Raw genomic sequence first — 19,446 nt, forward strand, 5'->3', positions numbered from 1 at the left:
AACTATTGATAACTACATAAGATTCTAAAACCTGTTTCTGATAACTGTTCTTGATAAAATCTTTTGTTTTTAATTACATAAAAAAACTATGTTTATGTAAGTGAAGACCCTTGTTCTTAAAAAATAAGATGTAGGCTGGGCAGTGGTAGCACACACTTTTAATCCCAGCACTCTGGAGACAGAGGCAGGTGGATTTCTGTGAGTTTGAGGCCAGCTTGGTCTACAGAGCAAATTCCAGGACAGGCCCCAAAGCTACAAAGAAACCCTGTCTCAAAAACCAAACAAACACAGATGTAGGGTGTGTATACAGCAGTGACTCTCAACCTTCCCGACACTGCGACATTGCGACTCTTTAATACACAGTTCCTCATGTTGTGGTGACCGGCAACCATAAAATTTTTTTCTTTTTTTTTCCCTTTGGTTTTTCAAGACAGGGTTTCTCTGTAGATTTTTTTTTTAAGCCTGTACTGGAAGCAGCTCTTGTAGACCAGGCTGGCCTCGAACTCAGAGACCCTCCTGCCTCTGCCTCCCGAGTGCTGGGATTAAAGGCATGCTCATAAAATTATTTTCATGGCCACTTCACGACTGTAATTTTGCTACTGTTATGAATCATAATGTAAATATCTGCTATTTCCATTGGTCTCAGGTGACCTCTGTGAAAGGGTCATCTGCCCCTCAAATGAGTCTAAGAACCACCGCTATAGAGGATGCAAAAATGATAAGGACAGAGGAGTCCTTCGTATTCTTTTGGCTATTTTTAACTTATATAAATATAAAAACTGAGGAGGGGGAGAGAGAGAGAGAGAGCGGACACAGAGACATACGGGCAGCAGAAATAATACTCCAAGTACTCATTGCTTGAGAACTATGACTTCAGACTAAACAAAAGGGTTGGTATAACTTAGGACACAGTTATTTTGGCCAACAAAAGTTTAGACGAGAAACCACAAATGACATCATTTCAAAATACCCACCTTCGGTGAGCCCCACTGTCCCGATGGGGGGGTGGCTGAAGACCACGGTAGGGATATTGTCATAGTCCAATTTGGAATCTTTCTTGCATTCGAAAAGCCGATGGGCCAGTTTCCGGCCAGCAGCTATCGCAACTGCAATGATAGAAAAAAAATCAGTCTTGCTTTACTTGTTTTAGCACAGCAACACTATCAACGGCTGTTTACCGATCTGGCGCAGCTCTGACGAGATATTACTCCCATGTTCAGGATCACCTCTGCCTCAACACGATGAAAACCCAGCACTGCCATCGTGACAAGTCCAAAACTACTGTTAGTCACCGCATATTCTCCTGTGAAGGAAAGCAGCACGCCCACATTCCCAGCCACCCGGAAGCTAATCTGCTTAATGAGGTCACCGGCTTCCTGGTAGGAAGGAGGAATGAGGAACGAATTTGTGGAACGAGATGCAGCTTGACACATTTTCATTTCTACTTCAGTAAGAGTCCTTTACACTAAAAAGCTTGTTTCCGCCAGCCTATTTTTATTCCTATGACTTCTCAAAGGGCCTGAGTTCAAAAAAAGCATCAGTTATAAGTTTATTCCCTAAGACAAGCTAAGCAGACCTACATCAAGACGAGACAAGGTTGTTTGTCCAAGTCTTGTAAAGGGACGTAGAATTTTAGTTAGGATGATGGCGTTCAAGAGATCACTGTGCAGCATGGTAACAATTGTCAATGTAAGCATATAATTGAGTATGCGATGTATTGTTTATGTAAAAATTGTTGAGAGGAGCTGCGCTGTGGGGGCGCATGTCTTTAATCCTAGTACTCACAAGGCATAGGCAGGGGGATCTCTGAGTCTGACGCTAGCCTGGTCTACAGAGCGAGTTCCAGACACAGAGAAACCCTGTCTTGGGGGAAAAGACATAGCCATGCACACTCTAACTCCAGTACTCAGGAGGCAGAAGCAGGTAGATCTCTGTTAGTTGGAGGCTAGCAGGTAAGGTAATAAATGTTAACTGGTTTGATTAAGTTCTCTTCAAAATGGAAATATTTAAGAACATCACATTGTGTGCCACAAATGCATCACTTTGATTTAAAACTACACAGAAAGAGAGCTTCCTAAGAGAGCTAAAAAGATTTGGGGTGTAACAAAATGGGCTTGCTCCCTGAGGTAAAACCTTAGGACATCTGGAGGGTCCGGTGAGGTCTCAGAGACAGCAGAAAATGACATAGCAGATGGGTGTGGCAAACACCTTGGATATGCTCCTGAAGTGAGTGGGACAGGAGCGAGGACAAGGACATTAGAGCTGCTGGCACCAGGACCACTTCCTCCTATGAGAACGCCAACTGTCTAAACAGACGTCTTCAGAAGGTGGCCTATACAAAAGATCTTCTAGCTACGAACTCAGGATTTGCTAATCTGTGATGGTTCATCATCAACTTGGCTGGATTTAGAATTGGTTAAGAGACACAGCCCTGGCTGTATCTGAGGACTTTTCCAGAGTGGTTTAACTGTGGAGAGAGGACCTGCCCTGAACATGGGGAGCACCATTCCCCGGGCTGGCATCAAAAAGGGAAAAAGGACAAAGCAAGCCAAGCACTAATGTCTGTTTCTCTCTGCTTCCTGAATGTGGACACGATGTGCCCAGCAGCCTCCTCCTCCTCCTGCTGCCATCCCCTGCCCGCTATGACGGACTAGGAATCCCTCACACCAGGAGCCAAGGGAAACCCTTTCACCCTTAAGTTACTTTTAACAGGTATTTTGTGTCAGCAACAAGAAAAAGCAACAAATACAGTCTTCTGAGGAATAGTGAATTTTGTTCAGAGAATGTGAGATACCTAGCCTACATCTACTTCAATGCCAATTTGATAACAAAGACATGAACGCTTTTAATTTTGCTGAAGTGAATTTGACTGGGCAGCTTTAGACGGCACAGGGGCCTTTCTTCCCGAGAAAGAAAGCAGCATTACCTGGGGTGAGAAGAGCTCTCCCACAGACATCTCCCACAGCGTAGATGCCTTTGACACTGGTATTCTGGAATTCGTCTACAATGATATGGCCTTTGTCGTCGGTCTGAACTCCCTAGAACCACAAAGGAACACTTGGTAAGCACTGGGGCCATCTGTCATGGTACTCAACCAGAGATCAGCGGCACTTCACACCTGCAGCTTCAAAAACCCACAAGACTTAACAGCAACGTGTGAACCACTTCAAGTCAACAAGTTCCAGAGCTTCATATATATATACTGTTTTATCAAACTATTGATGTGCTTTTAATGGAACTAGACTGATCCATGATCCAGTAAGCATGGAAACGAATAACAACAGACATACCTCCCTACTCGATACCCCGCGGGGCTCCTCTGAAACAGTGCCTGCCAACTGTTTCATGAAGTGCTTGAAAAGCACTAAACTTTGTCAACTTCACAAATGCTAGGGGCCCTTGGGAAGAGAGAACCTCAATTGAGGAAATGTTCCTACCAGATTGGCCTGTGGGCAAGCCTGTAAGAGGGCATTTTCTTGATTAATGATTGACGTGGGTGGGGGCAGCTCACTGGGGCGGTACCATCCTAGACAGGTAGTCCTGGGTTCTCGAAGAAAGCAGGCTGAACAAGGCACGGGGAACAAGACAGTAAGCACACAGCACTGCTCCATGGCTTCTACACCGGTTTCTGCCTTGAGTTCTCTGGATAATGGACTACAAATTATAAGCTTAAAAAAAATCACCAGCCGGGCGCATGCCTTTAATCCCAGCACTCGGGAGGCAGAGGCAGGCGAATCTTTGGGAGTTCGAGGCCAGCCTGGTCTACAAGAGCTAGTTCCAGGACCGGCACCAAAGCTACAAAGAAACCCTGTCTCGAAAACCCACCAAAAAAAAAAAAAAAAAAAAAAAAAAAATCACCAATTCCTCCCCAAGTTGCTTTTGGTCATCGTATTTTATCACAGCAATAGAAACCCAACTAAAATGGTCAACTAGAGGGTCACAGCCTGAAACAGTCACCAAAGGCACTTTTTTCAAGTTACCATCTTTTTTTTTTTTTTTTTTTTTTTAAATCTCAGCCAAGTTTGCATTCTACTCCAAAATGTGCTATCTGCACACTAAACACACTTCCTTTATGTTGAGTCGTCTTTCCTCCAAGATGTGCTCTGCTTACTCTGCGGCTTTGCCGGATCTGAGCGACACAAGGCTCCGGTGTGAGACAGAGAGGTAAGTGCAGTGGCTTCGGCAGAGAAGCACAGTGCTGACGAGCAGCCACTGAGTTCGAGAATAGCCTGGTCTACTTAGCCAGTTCTGGGCTAGTCCTGGGTACACAGTGAGACCCAGTCTCAAAAATAAGTAAATTTATTTATATGTTCACATACATACACACACAAATACAATATTTGGAGCTGGGATGTGGCTCCATGGTAGAGCATGTGTTTAGCATGTATCAGGCTCTGGCTCCCAGCATCACTGAGAGAGAGAGAGAGAGAGAGAGAGAGAGAGAGAGAGAGAGAGAGAGAGAGAGAGAGAGAGAGAGAGAAGCTTGAATCCCAGCTCTGTCACTCACTAGTTATGAAATTTCACATAGGTGTCTATTTAGCTACACACACTCGGGCTTCTATTGCAAATGAGTTTAGCTTGGCCTCTAAAACACAGTGGTGAGCGGGGCTGAATTCCTACTCCATCGGGCTCCTGGCCTGGTGAAGTATCTATTAATCCTGTGTCTTGGTCTCCTCACCCTTCAGTTACCAGCAGGATTTACTGGATGAGTAATCACTGACACAACTTGGCACACAGCAGCCATCCAGTTTGTGTTACGACAGACCGAGCTCAGCTTTTCATAAGGTGAGAAGGAACCTTCGTTTCTACCTCATTGCTTAAAAATTCAGGAAATAATGAGCTGGGGAAATAGCTTGGTAGAGTACCAGTGAATTAATGAGCTGGGGAAGAGTACTTGTCTAGCATGCTTGAAGCTTTGGGTTTGATCCCCAGTATCAGTGCAATCCCAGTACTTGGAAGTAGAGTCAGGAGGATAAGGAATTCAAAGCTGGAGTTAGGAAGATGGCTCTGTATGTGAGTGAGGAACTCACTGGGCAAGCAAGATGACCTGAGTTCAATCCCCAATGCCAACGGAAAAGTCAGGTACAGCAGTATCACAGAGATGGGGAGGCGGAGACAAAACTATCCCTGGGGCTGCTAACCAGCCAGTCTAGCCCAACTGGCATGCTATAGGCTCAAGGATAGACTCAAAAAATGTGCTATAGAGCAATTGAGGAAAACACTAATGTCAGTCTCTGGCCATTATATGCAAAGCAAGCGTGCATGCACACACATGCACACACACCAACATATACACACAGAGTCAACAAATAAGGATGGGAACTGAGAGGAAAGAAGTGGAGGGGTGAGGTCAGTGGAGGGGTGAGGTCAGTGGAGGGGCGAGGTCGGTGGAGGGGCATGAATTAGAATCTAGTACAACCACACATCCATATGAGGATGCAACAACAAAATCCATTACTTAGTTTACCAAAAACAATTTTTCAAATTCAGCAAATAAAAAAGAGTAGGAGGGGGAGAGACATTCACCACACAGGACGGACAGGATGGCCCAGTGGGTTAAAGTGCTTGCTGACAAGCCTGAGGACCAGAGTTCGATCCCCAGGACCCACATGGTGGAAGGAAAGAATGGAGCTCTGTAAGTTGTTCTCTGACCGCCACACGGGTGTTATAGCACAGAATACCCTCTCACAAATAAATAAACGCAATAAAAATAATTCAGCAAATCTAGCTAAACACAGAACCTAAAAACATTCCATCTGCACAAACACAAGTTACCTATTAAAGATGAAAGGCTCAGAAACTAGTTTTATTATTATGAATAGTGAGTTTTCATTAAATTTCATTGAAGATTGAAAATAAGACAACCCCCTCCCTAGATATTTTATTCATTAAAGTGTTGAAGGCTCCAGGCATAGTGGCTCACGACTAGAATCCCAGTAGTTGGGAAGTGGAGGTAGGAGGATCAGAAGTTCAAGGTCATTTTCAGTTCCCTATTGAAAATGAGGCTAGCCTGTACTATAAAAAATCCTGTCTCAAAAGTCAAATAAACAAATAAATACGGGACCTGTGGTACAGATCTGTAACTCCAGCTATTTGGAAGGCTGAAGCAGGAAAACTGCAAGGCCATCCTGGGCTACAGACTGAGTTCAAGGCTAGCCTAGGTAATTTTGTGAGACCACATCTTTAAAAAAAGAAAAAGAAGGAAAAGGAGGGCTAGGATTACAGTCAGTGGTAGAGTACTTGGTTAGCATGTATGGGAGACCCTAAATTACCACGTGTGGGAGACCTTAAATTAGCATATGTGGGAGACCCTAACTTAGCATGTGTGGGAGACCCTAAATTACCACATGTGGGAGACCCTAAATTACCATGTGTGGGAGACCCTAACTTAGCATGTGTGGGAGACCCTAAATTACTATGTGTGGGAGACCCTAACTTAGCACATGTGTGGGAGACCCTAACTTAGCACATGTGGGAAATCGTAACTTAGCATGTGTGGGAGACCCAAAATTAGCATATATAGGAGACCATAATTCAATTCTTACTACTGCCAAGAAGAAAGGAAAAGAAGGAAGAGAGGAAGAGAAGGAAGGAGAGAAAGATGGAGGAACAGGAAGTGGGAGGGAAGGTGGGGTGCATACCCAAAATCCTAGCATTTACAAGTCTGCAAAAAGGAAGCAAGTCAGGAAATGGCTGGATGATCTGGATCAGACCCCTCCAATATAACCAGATACCTGACCTGGGGTGAAGACACTAGAGAGGAGAGATATTCCAGAGCAAAAAGCCCTGACCAGATGACAAAGCCCACGGATGGGTGTGCAAAAAGTCACATGGCTATGGGGAGATGGAAGACTACACAGGAAAGCCCATGGATGGGTGTGCAAAAGGTCACGGGGCTATGGGGAGATGGAAGACTACACAGGAAAGCCCGTGGATGGGTGTGCAAAAGGTCACGGGGCTATGGGGAGACAAGACTACACAGGAAAGCCCGTGGATGGGTGTGCAAAAGGTCACGGGGCTATGGGGAGATGGAAGACTACACAGGAAAGCCCGTGGATGGGTGTGCAAAAGGTCACGGGGCAATCGGGAGACAAGCCTACACAGGGTAGACCGAGTCAGCTTACCACTTTATTTAGATTCAGGCCCCGAGAATTTGGGTCCCGTCCAATGGCCCAGAGCAGGCAGTCAACATCTGGAATCACAGTTGTAGTGGGTTTCCTACCAGGAACCGCAGTAACTACCTGAAGTTCCAAGCCGGATGTTGTTTTCTTTACTTCTTTAACCTATTTAAAAAAAAGAAAAAGCGTGTTAAGTATATATGTCAGGAATACGGTGAGGGTAGCATGAAAGCAAAGAATTTTCTCCCAGCACCGGGACTGAACCTAGGGCTCCACTCACGCCAGGCAACCACCGAGCTACATCCTACCCTCTTGTTACTTATTTTGGAATGGGATCTCACTAAATCGCCCATTATGGCCTTAAGCTTACTCTGTTGTTCAGACAGGCCTTAAACTTATGATCCTCCTGCTTCAGCTTCCTAAGTGGCTGAGAGTTCACACCTAAGCCACTAGGCTTAGTAAAACAGAATTTTTTGTGGGTTTTATTTATTTTTTTGAGACCAGATCTCAATCTATAGCCCAGACTGACCTCAAATTCATATCAATATTTTTGTACCAGATTCCTGAGTGCTGGGATTACAAGTTTGGGCAATTATATCCCAGCTAGAATTTTTAGTGACATTACTTATTGTTCAAACAGGTATTAAATTTCAGTCAAAGGCCAAGGACACTAAACTGCCCAGAGCCAATCCTGTCTCTTTGATTCTTTGTTTACTCTTCCAATGACTAGGAACACTGCGCATACATGATGGTTTGTATGAAAACAGCCCCCACAGGCTCATGCTCGGTCCGGACTTGAACCTGCAGCAAAAGGGTCCTGAAGGGCAAGGTGTCGAGGTGGAGGATGGGATGAGAACATAAGACAGAGTTCCAGGACAGCCAAGGCTAGCCCAGCAGTAACCAGGAGGTCTGTATGAGCTGGTGATTCATGACAGCAAACTTAATCACCATATCATCTGGGTGGTGGTGGCGCACGCCTTTAATCCCAGTATTTAGGAGGCCGAGACAGGAGGATCTGTGAGTTTGAGGCCAGCCTGGTCTACAGAGAGAGTTTCAGGACAGGCTCCAAAAGCTACAGAAAAACCCTGTTTCCAAAAAAAAAAAAAAAAAAAAAAAAAAGGTTTCAGTTCTAGCCAGGTGGTAACACACGCACAACTTTAATCCCAATACTCAGAAGGCAGAGGCAGGTGGATCTCTGTGAGCTGGAAGGCAGCCAGGTCTACAGAGCTAGTTTGGGGAGAACCAGGGCTACACAGAGAAACCCTGCCTCGAAAAACTAAAACTTTCAGCTCTAAGTTCAACTACCAGCTTGTTCTTTTTCTAAATCTTGACTTCATTAATATGAATTACTGATTTTTAAAAAAGAAAACATTCTGGCAGAGGCAGGTGTGGCAGTGCACATTTATAATGCTAGTTCTTGGGAGGCTGTGGCAGGAACCACATGAGTTCAAGACTAACCTGGAGTGCAAAGCAAGACCCCATAGCATGACCACTTAAAACAAACAAACAAACAATCAATCAACAAAAAAAAAACAACCATTCAAACCGGGAGATGGTGGCGCACACCTTTAATCCCACCACTCAGGAGGCAGAGGCAGGCGAATCTCTGTGAGTCTGAGACCAGCCTGGTCTAAAAGAGCTAGTTCTAGGACGGGCTCCAAAGCTACAGAGAAACCCTTTCTCGAAAAACAAAACAAAAAAATCACCAAAAGAACAACCAACAACCATTCACTACAAAACACAAACATATCCAAACAGGGTGAGATGGGGGAGCACACGCTACTAGAGAGATGGCTCAGAGGCTACAAGCACTGGCTGCTCACAGAGGACCCAGGGTCAGTTCCCAGCAACCAAATGGCCGTTCACAGCTACCCATATCTCCATCCCTATACATTAAAGGAAAGAGAGAGGAAGGAAGGAATTGGCCCGTGGAATCAGGCAGAAGCAGGCTAAGCTGCAGCAGAGGAAGTGTGAGTTTGCAGCACTGAGCACACAGGACCCTGGGGTCTACCCTTAGCTATGGCCACATACCTGTGAGAACTTCAGCACCTCCACGCCTGCGTTCTCCAGCTCCTCGGTGCAGTTGGAACTGATGAGCGAGTCAAAGTTCCTGAGGACCTGCATTTCAACATGGCGGCAGAGAGCCGGGTGTGGGGAAAGAAATGAAACTTGATTAAAGTCATAGCACGGACTTCGGAAAGCAGCTCCAATCCTCTATGATCCCGCCTCTGATCACCTTCACGCATGCTCGCGCTGGGGCGGAGTTTATTAGACCCTCTCTTTGCCTACGTCAGCACCAGTGTCTCTACTGTCTCTGGTTTCATCTACATCTATTTTAGAGTTCTGAAAAATGAGCAGTCAGACTTCTACCATCTTCACGCTCCTCTCCTATTCTTTTCTTTTTTCTTTTTTGCAGAACCTAGGGAAATTCTCGTGCAGCAGGGCTGGCTTTCCCTCTAGTCTACAAGAAGGCTTCCTCAATTATCCTGTGAGAAATGTCAGAGAGATCCAGCATTTTAAACTAGCTGTAGAAGTGAATGGGGGGCGGGGGAGGGCGGGACATAAAAATTTGGCAACAATAAGAAGTTTCTGAACACACAGTGACAGAAACTTCATCCAGAACCAAATGTATACCGAGTATACTAAAGAGCTCCTGGCAGGGCCCACCACACTGCACACTGCGACTTCCCTATGCCATGGATGCCATACGGCACATACCACTTAATGCCAGTGACCATTAAAGGTCAGATTGAAGACAAACTTTATGTTCTGACCTGCGGTGTTTTTACTGCACATACAAAGCCTATGGTCCTTATAGAACTATATGGTCCCATGACATATCTCTATCATCACTCCCTAGCATGGAAGAGTCAAATTAGTGTACCTCTGGATTGTACTGTATCAGAACGTTTGATTTTGAAGAATGTTTGCCTACAGGAGCCAAGCCAGACCATCCCATTTGCAGTGCTTTGAATGAGGCTCAGATGTTTGAAGGCTTGGTCTCCAACTGGAGGCGATGTTTAGGGAGGAGTAGGGGCGGGTGGGGGGTGGCTTAAGAGGTGAAGCCTTGCTGGAGGGCCAGCTCTGAGCATGTAAAGCCTCAGGATACTTCCAGTTCACACTCTCTCTGCTTTGTCTGTGGCTGAATGCTCAGTTTCCTGATTAAGCCACCATGACTGCCATCTGCGGTCACAGGCAGCATGGTGTAAGCCCATCCACACTCACACGTACATATCATATGTACATAATAATAAATTCAATTAAAATTTAAAAATTAGTTAATATCTAGTTTTCATTTTTTTTAAAGATTTATTTATTATGCACACAATGTTCTGCCTGTATGCATCCCTGCAGGGCAGAAGGTGGCACCAGATCTTATTACAGGTGGTTGTGAGCCACCATGTGGTTGCTGGGAATTCAACTCAGGACCTCTGGAAGAGCAGCCAGTGCTCTTAATCGCTAAGCCATCTCTCCAGCCCGATACCTAGTTTCTAAAACATTGGAAAAGTTCTCCTCTAATTAGGAAAAAAAAAGGACGAAGAGGAGATGGGACTTACCTTATCGTGCCTTATCATAAGCGACGTCCTGGAGCCCAGGGCGGAGAGGATGCCAGCTATTTCCACGGCAATGTAGCCCGCACCCACAATGACACTGCGCCTGAGACGAGAGCAAAGGGGGCCAGTCTTGGAAACTGACTTTGGAATGGCTTCAGAGGTACAGGTTAGCATGCTTCCCTCAGCCTCTCTGCTCAGTTCTCCCAACAGCTAACATTTTAAGAATAACGTGGTGACATGCACCTGCAATCCCACGCATCTGGAGGCGGCAGCCTGTATGAGTTCCAGGGTACCCAGAGCTACAAAGTGAGTCATTATTCTCAAAGAGAACAAAACAGAATTCTCCCCCACAAAAGATATTTTGCTGGGTGGTGGTAGCACCCGGGAGGCAGAGGCAGGTGGATCTCTCTGAGTTCAAGGCTAGCCTGGTCTACAAAGTGAGTTCTAGTACCACCCTCTCCCCCACTCCCCAAAAAAGAAAGCTATTTTTATTTGACATATGTTTATGTCCTATTTTCATTCATTTACTTATTCATTCATTCATTGAAGATAGTCTCTGTGTATCAGTTGACCAATACATAGTAGATGAGACTGGTCCTAAACCCCTTCCAATTTCCATACATAAATCTAACAGCACCATTATTTTCTGGGCTGGGTATTTATCCTCAATCTTTACTCGGCTCTATTAATCCTTGTAGCACGATCAAAGGCCAATTTAAGAAAGCCATTTGAAGTCAGGCATGGTGGCTCATGCCGGTAATCCCAGCATCTGGGTGGCCCAGGCTGCAGTTGAACTCAGCTCCCTGAATACATTTTGGTTTAACAAAAGAATTTAAGCTCCAGTGAAATGCTTGAATGCCTGGATCAGCGCAGGAGAAACCCAGTTGCTTCAGGCTGACTTCCAGGCTGAGGCGTAGAGCCTAACAGCCCCAGAGAGTGATTTCTGCTACAGGTTTTCCAAGGCTCCAACATGCCCCCTTACTGCTCCAAAGAACAAGGAACTGTCTTCCAGTACTTTCCGTAGACACGGCAGCCTACAGAGGCTTCCTGGCCTGGCTAAAGGCTAAAGAACTCAATCGGCTGCAAATGACCAGTGAGGACCCTGTTACCCTAAAATCCTGAGCATGACTGGAATCTTCCATACTCCTCAAATCCCATGAAACGGCTCCAGTTGCATCTCCATCTCTCATTCCCACGCCAACCCCTTCCTTTCCATAAGTCTCCCACACCCACACCCCACTTTTGCTTTTCTCCTTTCTTCTCCCTCCTTCTCTTTCTTTTCTGGACACTGAAGTCCTACACTGTACTAGGTCCTACACTAGACAAGATGGGTAACAGTTTCTGCCCTCTTTCAAAGGGTCTTTTTTGTTGATGCTGACAGGGGTGAACCCAAAGCCCTTTCCATACCAGACATGCCTCTGCCACCTAGCTGTATCTCCAACCCCCCCCTCCCCAAAAAAAGTCTAAAGACTGGCCTGGCCAAGTGGCCAAAGCTGGCTTTAAATTTGTTCAACAGCCCAACGGGCCTTGAATGAATCTGCAATTCTACAGCTTCAACCTCTAGAGTAGCTGGGATTATAAATCCAAACCGAAAGGCCTGGCCCATGAAGAATTCCTAAAGAAAGAAATGTATCCTGAAACTGGTCAGAGAGGACTGAGCAGTTGAAGGTGGAAAGTGGTGGTTTCCTGAGAGGTGGGCATCTTTTATGGGGAGGGGGAGCATTCAGGGCAAAAGGACAGGTTGCCATCGTGAGGACCTGACTTTGCAAACTCCATTTTAAAGAAGGGGCTTCATCTTAAGCCATAAAATGAGTGGGGGACCAATCTCAACTCCAGAAATGTGTTGTGATAGCAGAATTTGAACGGATACCCTGAAAATAGGCAATTAAGGAGCTAGGGAGTGGGGGCCATAAAATTTAACGAGGTCCAGATGTTCCTAGGAAGTATCCTGTCCTTGAAGTTATTAATGGCTCTTTGTTAGGGTTTTCACACCCGAAAACTGACCAATGGTTTCAGAAACTACCTCATCCTATGTACTCCTTACCCAATCCCAAGACAACAGGACATGAAATCCCGATTAAGGCGTTTCCCCTGTAAAAGATGTACTTTCCTCACACTGCCTTGGTGTGCTGGAGGTGTGCTCCAAACTTGAGTTTGAATATTAAAAACCCTCTTGTGCTTTACATCAGAATCTGGTTCTATGGAGTTTCTTTTTTGGGGACAGTTAACTTGGGCATAACAGCCGTCGCACAGTTTTGCTTCTGAGAACTGCAAGAAACCAACGTGTCCCTTGGCTCCCACGGGCGGGCAACTTCATCCCCACCTCCTGCCACCGCAGTATAAATCAAACACGACTTCCCACACTTTCACACCCCCAAAGCCACCCCTTTCTACCTCCTGAAGCCTCGAGAACCAATACCACAAGCCTTCCAGAGGGGGTCAAGGTGCCCCCACCCAGCCATAAGTCCTTTGAGGGCAAAACCAGAATCACGTGGTGCACTGGGACCTCACCTACAGGATTTCCAAGACTATAATTTGATTTAAAGAGGAAAAGAAATAAAAAAAGAAATCACCCAAGAAAAAGATAGCTTTGGGGAAAGGGACAATCAATGAAGCGCAGGTTGGCCTTGAACTTACTATATAGCAAAGCTATCCTCCTGCCTCAGCCTTCCAAGTGCTGCAGGAGTACAATGCCACAACCGGATGTTCTTTTTGTTTTGTTTTGTTTTTTGAGAAAGGGTTTCTCTATAGCTTTGGAGTCTGTCCTGGAACTAGCTCTTATAGACCAGGCTGGCCTCGACCTCACAGAGATCCGCCTGCCTCTGCCTCCCAAGTGCTAAGATTAAAGGTGTGAGCCACCACGGCCTGATTGGACGTTCTTTTTTGAGATAGGTTTCTCTAGGTTATTTAGCCTAGTCTGGAACACCTAGCTTCCAGCCATTCTCCACTCTAGCCTCCCAAGAAACTATGATTCGAGCAAAGGCACCACGCCCAGCTCAACTGGAAGCTCATTTCCTTTTGTTCCCAGAGTCTTTTCTTTATAGCATGAATGACTTCATTCATTAAGGTTGTATTCATACTAATAAAAGTTTATTAAGTAGCTCTAAAATATATAATGGGAAAATATCTATAATGGAGCTTGCTCGAGGGTGGGACTGAAATGACTGACATTATCATCCAAACACTACTGAGTCATGGCTATTTCTGGAGGCATGGTCACTGTCATCATATCTGCGAAGCCTAAAAACACGTCAGGGTAGATCGTGCTGAGGCAGATGAGTCAACTGAGACCGTTCAAGACGAACTGGGCAACAGAGAAAGACAAGGGAGGAAGGGAGGCTGGGCAGAAAAGGAAGAGCACTAGATCACAGGAGAGGGAGGCAGGAATCCGGACGTCATATCTGCTTACCTAGGCAGGTCCTCCAGCTGAAAAAACCCGTCACTGGTCATTCCCAAGCTGGCACCTATGGAGAAAAACACCACACGGTGGTAAAAGGGACACACTACTTAACCTTACGGCACCTATGTTGAAAAAGACCACAAAGTGGTAATATAAACATACGTTTAGCCTTACATTTTTAGCAAGGGCTAAGAAAGGGTTACACATTGTCATCTGGGCTGACCTGGGATTTAACTATGCAGCCCAGGCTGGTATCAAACTCATGGCAATCCTCCTGCCTCAGCCTCATGAGCATTGGGAATTTGGGGTATAAGCCGCCCTGCCTGGACAAAACACAAGCTATCCAAGAACCAAACACTCTCTCAGCCAATGCACTATGTCTTGAAAGCTTGTTAGACGGCTACTGAGAGAACGTCTTCCTGTAGTAGTAGATTTTACATTTATCCCAAGTAATGAACAACAATGCAGATAAGTAAATGCAGATTTCCCTGTCCGTTGTCGTAGCTCTAAGAGTAGTTATTAATAAGAGAAGGGAAAAGGTGGGGTGCACTGGCCGGTCTGGAAGCAACGTGACGAGAAGTGGAGTGGCTGCTTCCGCTTTTTAAAGGCCGTTTACCGCATGTGCATAGCCACGTCATGCACAGATCAGATTACATGGCAGTGTTGCACACAGATCATAGATCACATAGGGCGCAAGGCCCTAGGATGACTAGGCAGTTTGCCTGAATGCTGATGGTGCATGTGTGGCCGTGGGACCCGGAAATGCTAATGCCTGGGGTGACTAAGCATCCTGCCTGAATGCTGATGACTGTGGTACCTGGATGTGATGGGAACAACACTGGCTACCCTGGAACTTAAACTATGTAGATCAACTCACAGAGATCAGCTGCCCCTGACGCTCAGGCGCTGGGATTAAAGGCTTGTGCTATCACACCTGGCTTCCACCTTGTCTTTCTTCTCCAAGACTACACATACAGTAGCAGTGTTGATTTCCTCTTCAGCTAATCCAGTTCCACATTTACATCTGTCTTGCTTTATAATTTCCTTTCCACAAGTTCCCCTCCTCTGAGACCTGGGAGACCAGAGTTCTGATTTTAAATTTCAGAATTGATAATATGTCTATAGGGTATTTTCTTGATCGATATGGACAGGTGGTGCTAGGGTTGTTTAAGAAAGCAGGCTGAACAAGCCGTGGGAAGCAAACCAGGTCAGTTCCTGCCTCCAGGTTCCTGCTTTGAAGTTCCTGCCCTGACTTCCCTTGATGAGGGACTGTAACCCGTGTGATGAAATGATCCCGTCTTTCCCTCCCCAAGTTGCTCTTGGTCTTTAAGTTGGAGATGTACAGCGCCTGACCTTTCGTGGGCTGTCTTTAGCCTGTTCCCCTGAATCCAGGAGGGGGGCTCAGCAGATGCCTACACAATGGGGCTGAGAATCTCCCACCGTATTGCTGGTGAGAACACCAATTCAGAACTGTCTTCCACCTCCTGCAGACTAGGAGTCAGCCTCCAAAGTCTCTCCTCATCCAGTCACTGCCAACTTAGCTTGTGGACACCACAGAGATCTCCTCGCCCTGTACAAGCCGACAATGACCGGCTACAGTTGCCAAAGTGACAAAGTAATGGGTCTCCCTGAGTCCATCATAACCCAATTCTAGGCTGTCAAACTGACTGGCCTGGCTGAGAATCCTTCAGAGATGTCTTTAGCACCCACTGACTCTCCCGGTATTACGTGGGGGAAAGAATGACCAATGCATCGTAAGAGTGACTATGGCCATTCATTCAGGATTCATTCCTAGCTCTTAGCCCAACACACAGGCAGATAGAACCACCTCAGAGAGTCATGGCTAGTTTATCTTTTATACATGGCTATATAAGAAACAAAAACTTGGGGCTGGAGAGATGGCTCAGCGGTTAAAAAAGCACCAGCTGCTCTTCCAGAGGTCTTGAGTTCAGTTCCCAGCAACCAAATGGTGTGGCTCACAAACATCTGTAGTGAGATTTGGTGCCCTCTTCTGGCCTGCAGGCAGACATGCAGGCAGACCACTGTCAACATAAAAAATAAATAAATCTAAAAAAGAAGAAAAAAAAAGAAATAAAAACTTGCAATGGGGAAAGCGGTTCTTTTTATAATAGTTCTCTCGAATAGTTACTGTATATTAAATCTTAGAAATAATCATTTGTCTGACAGCCCCAGCACTCTGCCATCCCAGGAGCAAAAAGCTGCAGCTCTCATGGTTTCTCTTCCTGATTCCTGAGCTAAATGAAATAATAATGACCACTTAGTTAGACTTAGGACCTTCTTTCCTGGCCTTTCTCAGGCAGAACCAGCCCAGGCCGATCCCATGATGTGCCATATAAACTCTTTGACCACACTGGCCTCTGGAAGACTCACCTGGGATCTGGCTCTCCTGAGGAACTGTGGGCACACCACCTGTGGCAATCAGGATGTGAGGGGCAGTATACCTCTTCCCGTTGACCTCGACGGTGGGCTGAGGACCGTCTGCAAATGTTGCATAGCCGTGGATGATTTCTATGTGGGACTGGGGAGGGAACGCTGTCATCAGCAGTTGTAAGACTTAGAAAGCAAACACACAAAAAGCACACCTGCTGGGGAGGGGTGGTGCTCTCCTAGAATCCTGCACTTGGGAGGAGGCAGGAGGATCAGGCACTTACTCAAGGTCATCCTTGGCTATATAGCAAGTTCACGGGCAGTTTGAAGTACAGGAAACCCATCTCAAAAAATATCTAGCTGCCTAATACATCAGCTCCTTACTTCACCAAAAAAATAATCTAGGCTAGGCTCCAGTTCAATTATGTAGTAATGGATGACCTCAAAAATCCTGGTTCTTTTGCCTCTACTTCCCGAGTTTTAGGATTACAAAGCTCAGACACCTTTAGTCTCAGCAGAGGCAGGTGGATCCCTGTGAGTTTGGGGTCAGCCTTGTCTACAAGAGCTAGTTCCAGGACAAGTTTGATAGCTACAGAGAAACTCTGTCTCAAAAGGCAAACAAACAAACAAACAAAAAGCCAACCAAACAACAACAACAACAAAAAACTCAGGCACCTGTCTCTTGCAGACCAAGTTTTCCTTGAAGTGGGAATCCTCCTGCCTTGGCCTTTCACTGCTGGGATTATAGGCGAGTGCTACTGTACACCACAAGATTTTGATTTGGGATTTCTAAACAGTAAGATGGATTCTGTTGCTCACATTCTTAGACCTGCTGACTAGTAACTGATACCCAGGAGAGCTCACCGCCCGTTCATGCTGGACGTGAATAACAAGAAGTAACGGTGCTACCTCAAGTCAGGAGCAAGAGAACAAAACCCATGCTAAGCCACTCCAAGGAAAGAGACAGCATCTTTGATTCCAAGAGCTGAAGGTGAAAGTCTTCCTTCCTCACATTGAAAAGACACTAAAAATGACATGCCAGGGGAGGACAAGGGACAAATAAAGGGGAAAGACGCCCGAGGAATACTCTGGCCAACAAAGAGGCAACCTTTTGCTTTCTTTGGTGGGAGGAAAGCTACTAAAAACAACAAACTCCACAGAGACGCTCTACCGTGGAAATTCCGAGGGCACTAATGCTTGACCTGCCGAGGGGAACCCTGTCTGTACAAGGGGTCAATCCGAGGCCTGCCAGCAAACTCCAGCTGGCTGTGACCTATGTCCTGGCACACAAAGGTGGATGATGAAAGGCTAATGGAGCCACGTAAGTGTGCTCACACAAAGGAACGAGTCGGCGTTTTGCGGCATGCCTAGTTCTGAACTCTTTCCTCCCTGCTAACCTCCCTTACAGGCCTGTTCTTGCAGGTGCCTGGCTTAATGAACTGAATTTAAACTAATGCCAAACCCAAGAGCATTACTAACAGCCTTTCTTGGGGGGCAGTGAGTACTCCTTGGGAGAAAAAGGGCTGAGTGGTGACAGCACACTTAATAGTGAGGAGAAGGTTTGCACTGCCTGGGACACAGCATCCAAGTTCCTTTCGCTGTTGAACCTTCTACCAGCTCTAGCCTATCACAAGGTTGGAGTGAACTCCACCCACCACACACCAATCCTAAGTTCTGGAGAAATGCTGATATCTCAGTAATTTTCCTGCGGGTTTTTTTTTTTTTTTTGGTAAAGATTTATTTATTTTTATTTTGTGGGTTGGGGTGTTTTGCTGCATGCATGCATGTATGCCACACATGCAAAGTGTCCTGCAGAGGCCAGAGGACAGCATGAGATCCCCCGGGTCTGAAATCATAGCTGTTAGCCACCATGTGGGTGACTGAGAACAAAACTTGGGTCCTCTGGAAAAGCAGCCAGTGTTCTTAATTGTGAGCCATCTCGTAAGCCCATCTTTTTTCTAAAATTTAGTTAGCTACCTTAAAGAAATTCCAATAGCAGCTGGCCATGGCACATGCCTTTGGTCTTAGCACTCAAGAGGCAGAGGTACAAAGATTTTTGTGAGTTCTGCACAGTGAGCACCAGGCCAGTCAAGGCTACATTCTAAGCTCTACATAAGGGGATGGGTGCTGGACAGATGGTTTTGTGGTTAAGAGGGCCTGGCTGCTCTTCCAGAGGATCCAGACTTAGAGCCTAGCACCTACGTCAGGTGGCTCACAACTGCTTGTACCTGTGGCTCCAGGGGATCAAACACTGTCTTTGCCCCTATGGGCATCTGCACACATACATACACATATACGTATAAGCAAAAATAAATCTTTAATTTAGAAAAGGTATCGGGAGAGAGGGACAGAGGACAAACACTTGCTGTAGGCAAATACACCTCTGCAGAATTTTCTTGATAAGAATTTACTTACAAAGTTCTATTTCTGAATCCAGTCTGGAGAAGCTGTTCTCAGCAAAGGATGGACACTGGGTTTTGAGCATGTGCTCCTGGCTTTGGCCAGCACACTGTCCTAAACATCCCTCTCTCCTGATTTAACTGAAGGGACAGAGCTACTGAAGATACACACATGAGGGGAGACCTGGGTGGCGAGAATCCACGAGAGTCTGGGACAGCTTCAAAAGAATTCAGATGTATAAATAGGGGTGAGCACTCACTGACATAGGACAGGTTAGCCGCCGCCACAGCTGTTCTGCCCAAGGGGAAAGAGCAGCACCAGCAAGCTGCCTGCCCTGCTCCGACCATCCAAGATCAGCACCAGCAAGCCGCCTGCCCTGCTCCGACCATCCAAGATCAGCACCAGCAAGCCGCCTGCCCTGCTCCGACCATCCAAGATCAGCACCAGCAAGCCGCTGGCTCAGCTCCGACCACCCAAGCACTCTTGTATTGTCGTTACAGACCTGGCATACCCTGTCTGCTCTCTGTAGATAGAGACTGGCCTACTGGATCAAAGGCTCCTGATCAGTAAAGTCAGCTTCAAATGA

At 46.1% G+C, this 19,446-nt stretch overlaps 1 protein-coding gene across 1 annotated transcript in view; it reads right to left on the minus strand.

Annotated features, from left to right (window-relative positions):
• The window catches only part of Gsr (glutathione-disulfide reductase), a 32,933-nt gene that overhangs the window by 4,176 nt on the left and 9,311 nt on the right, over positions 1 to 19,446 (minus strand). The window contains exons 5-11 of the mRNA XM_057752920.1: positions 16,464 to 16,611; positions 14,082 to 14,136; positions 10,676 to 10,775; positions 9,150 to 9,236; positions 7,125 to 7,283; positions 2,927 to 3,038; positions 975 to 1,106 (exon numbers count right to left, since the gene is read on the minus strand). Of these exons, the coding sequence (XP_057608903.1) occupies positions 975 to 1,106; positions 2,927 to 3,038; positions 7,125 to 7,283; positions 9,150 to 9,236; positions 10,676 to 10,775; positions 14,082 to 14,136; positions 16,464 to 16,611 (793 nt within the window). The remainder of the gene's footprint in view (positions 1 to 974; positions 1,107 to 2,926; positions 3,039 to 7,124; positions 7,284 to 9,149; positions 9,237 to 10,675; positions 10,776 to 14,081; positions 14,137 to 16,463; positions 16,612 to 19,446) is intronic.

Source organism: Chionomys nivalis, chromosome 20 (assembly GCF_950005125.1).
Source record: "Chionomys nivalis chromosome 20, mChiNiv1.1, whole genome shotgun sequence".
In the NCBI taxonomy this organism is placed as follows: Eukaryota; Metazoa; Chordata; class Mammalia; order Rodentia; family Cricetidae; genus Chionomys; species Chionomys nivalis.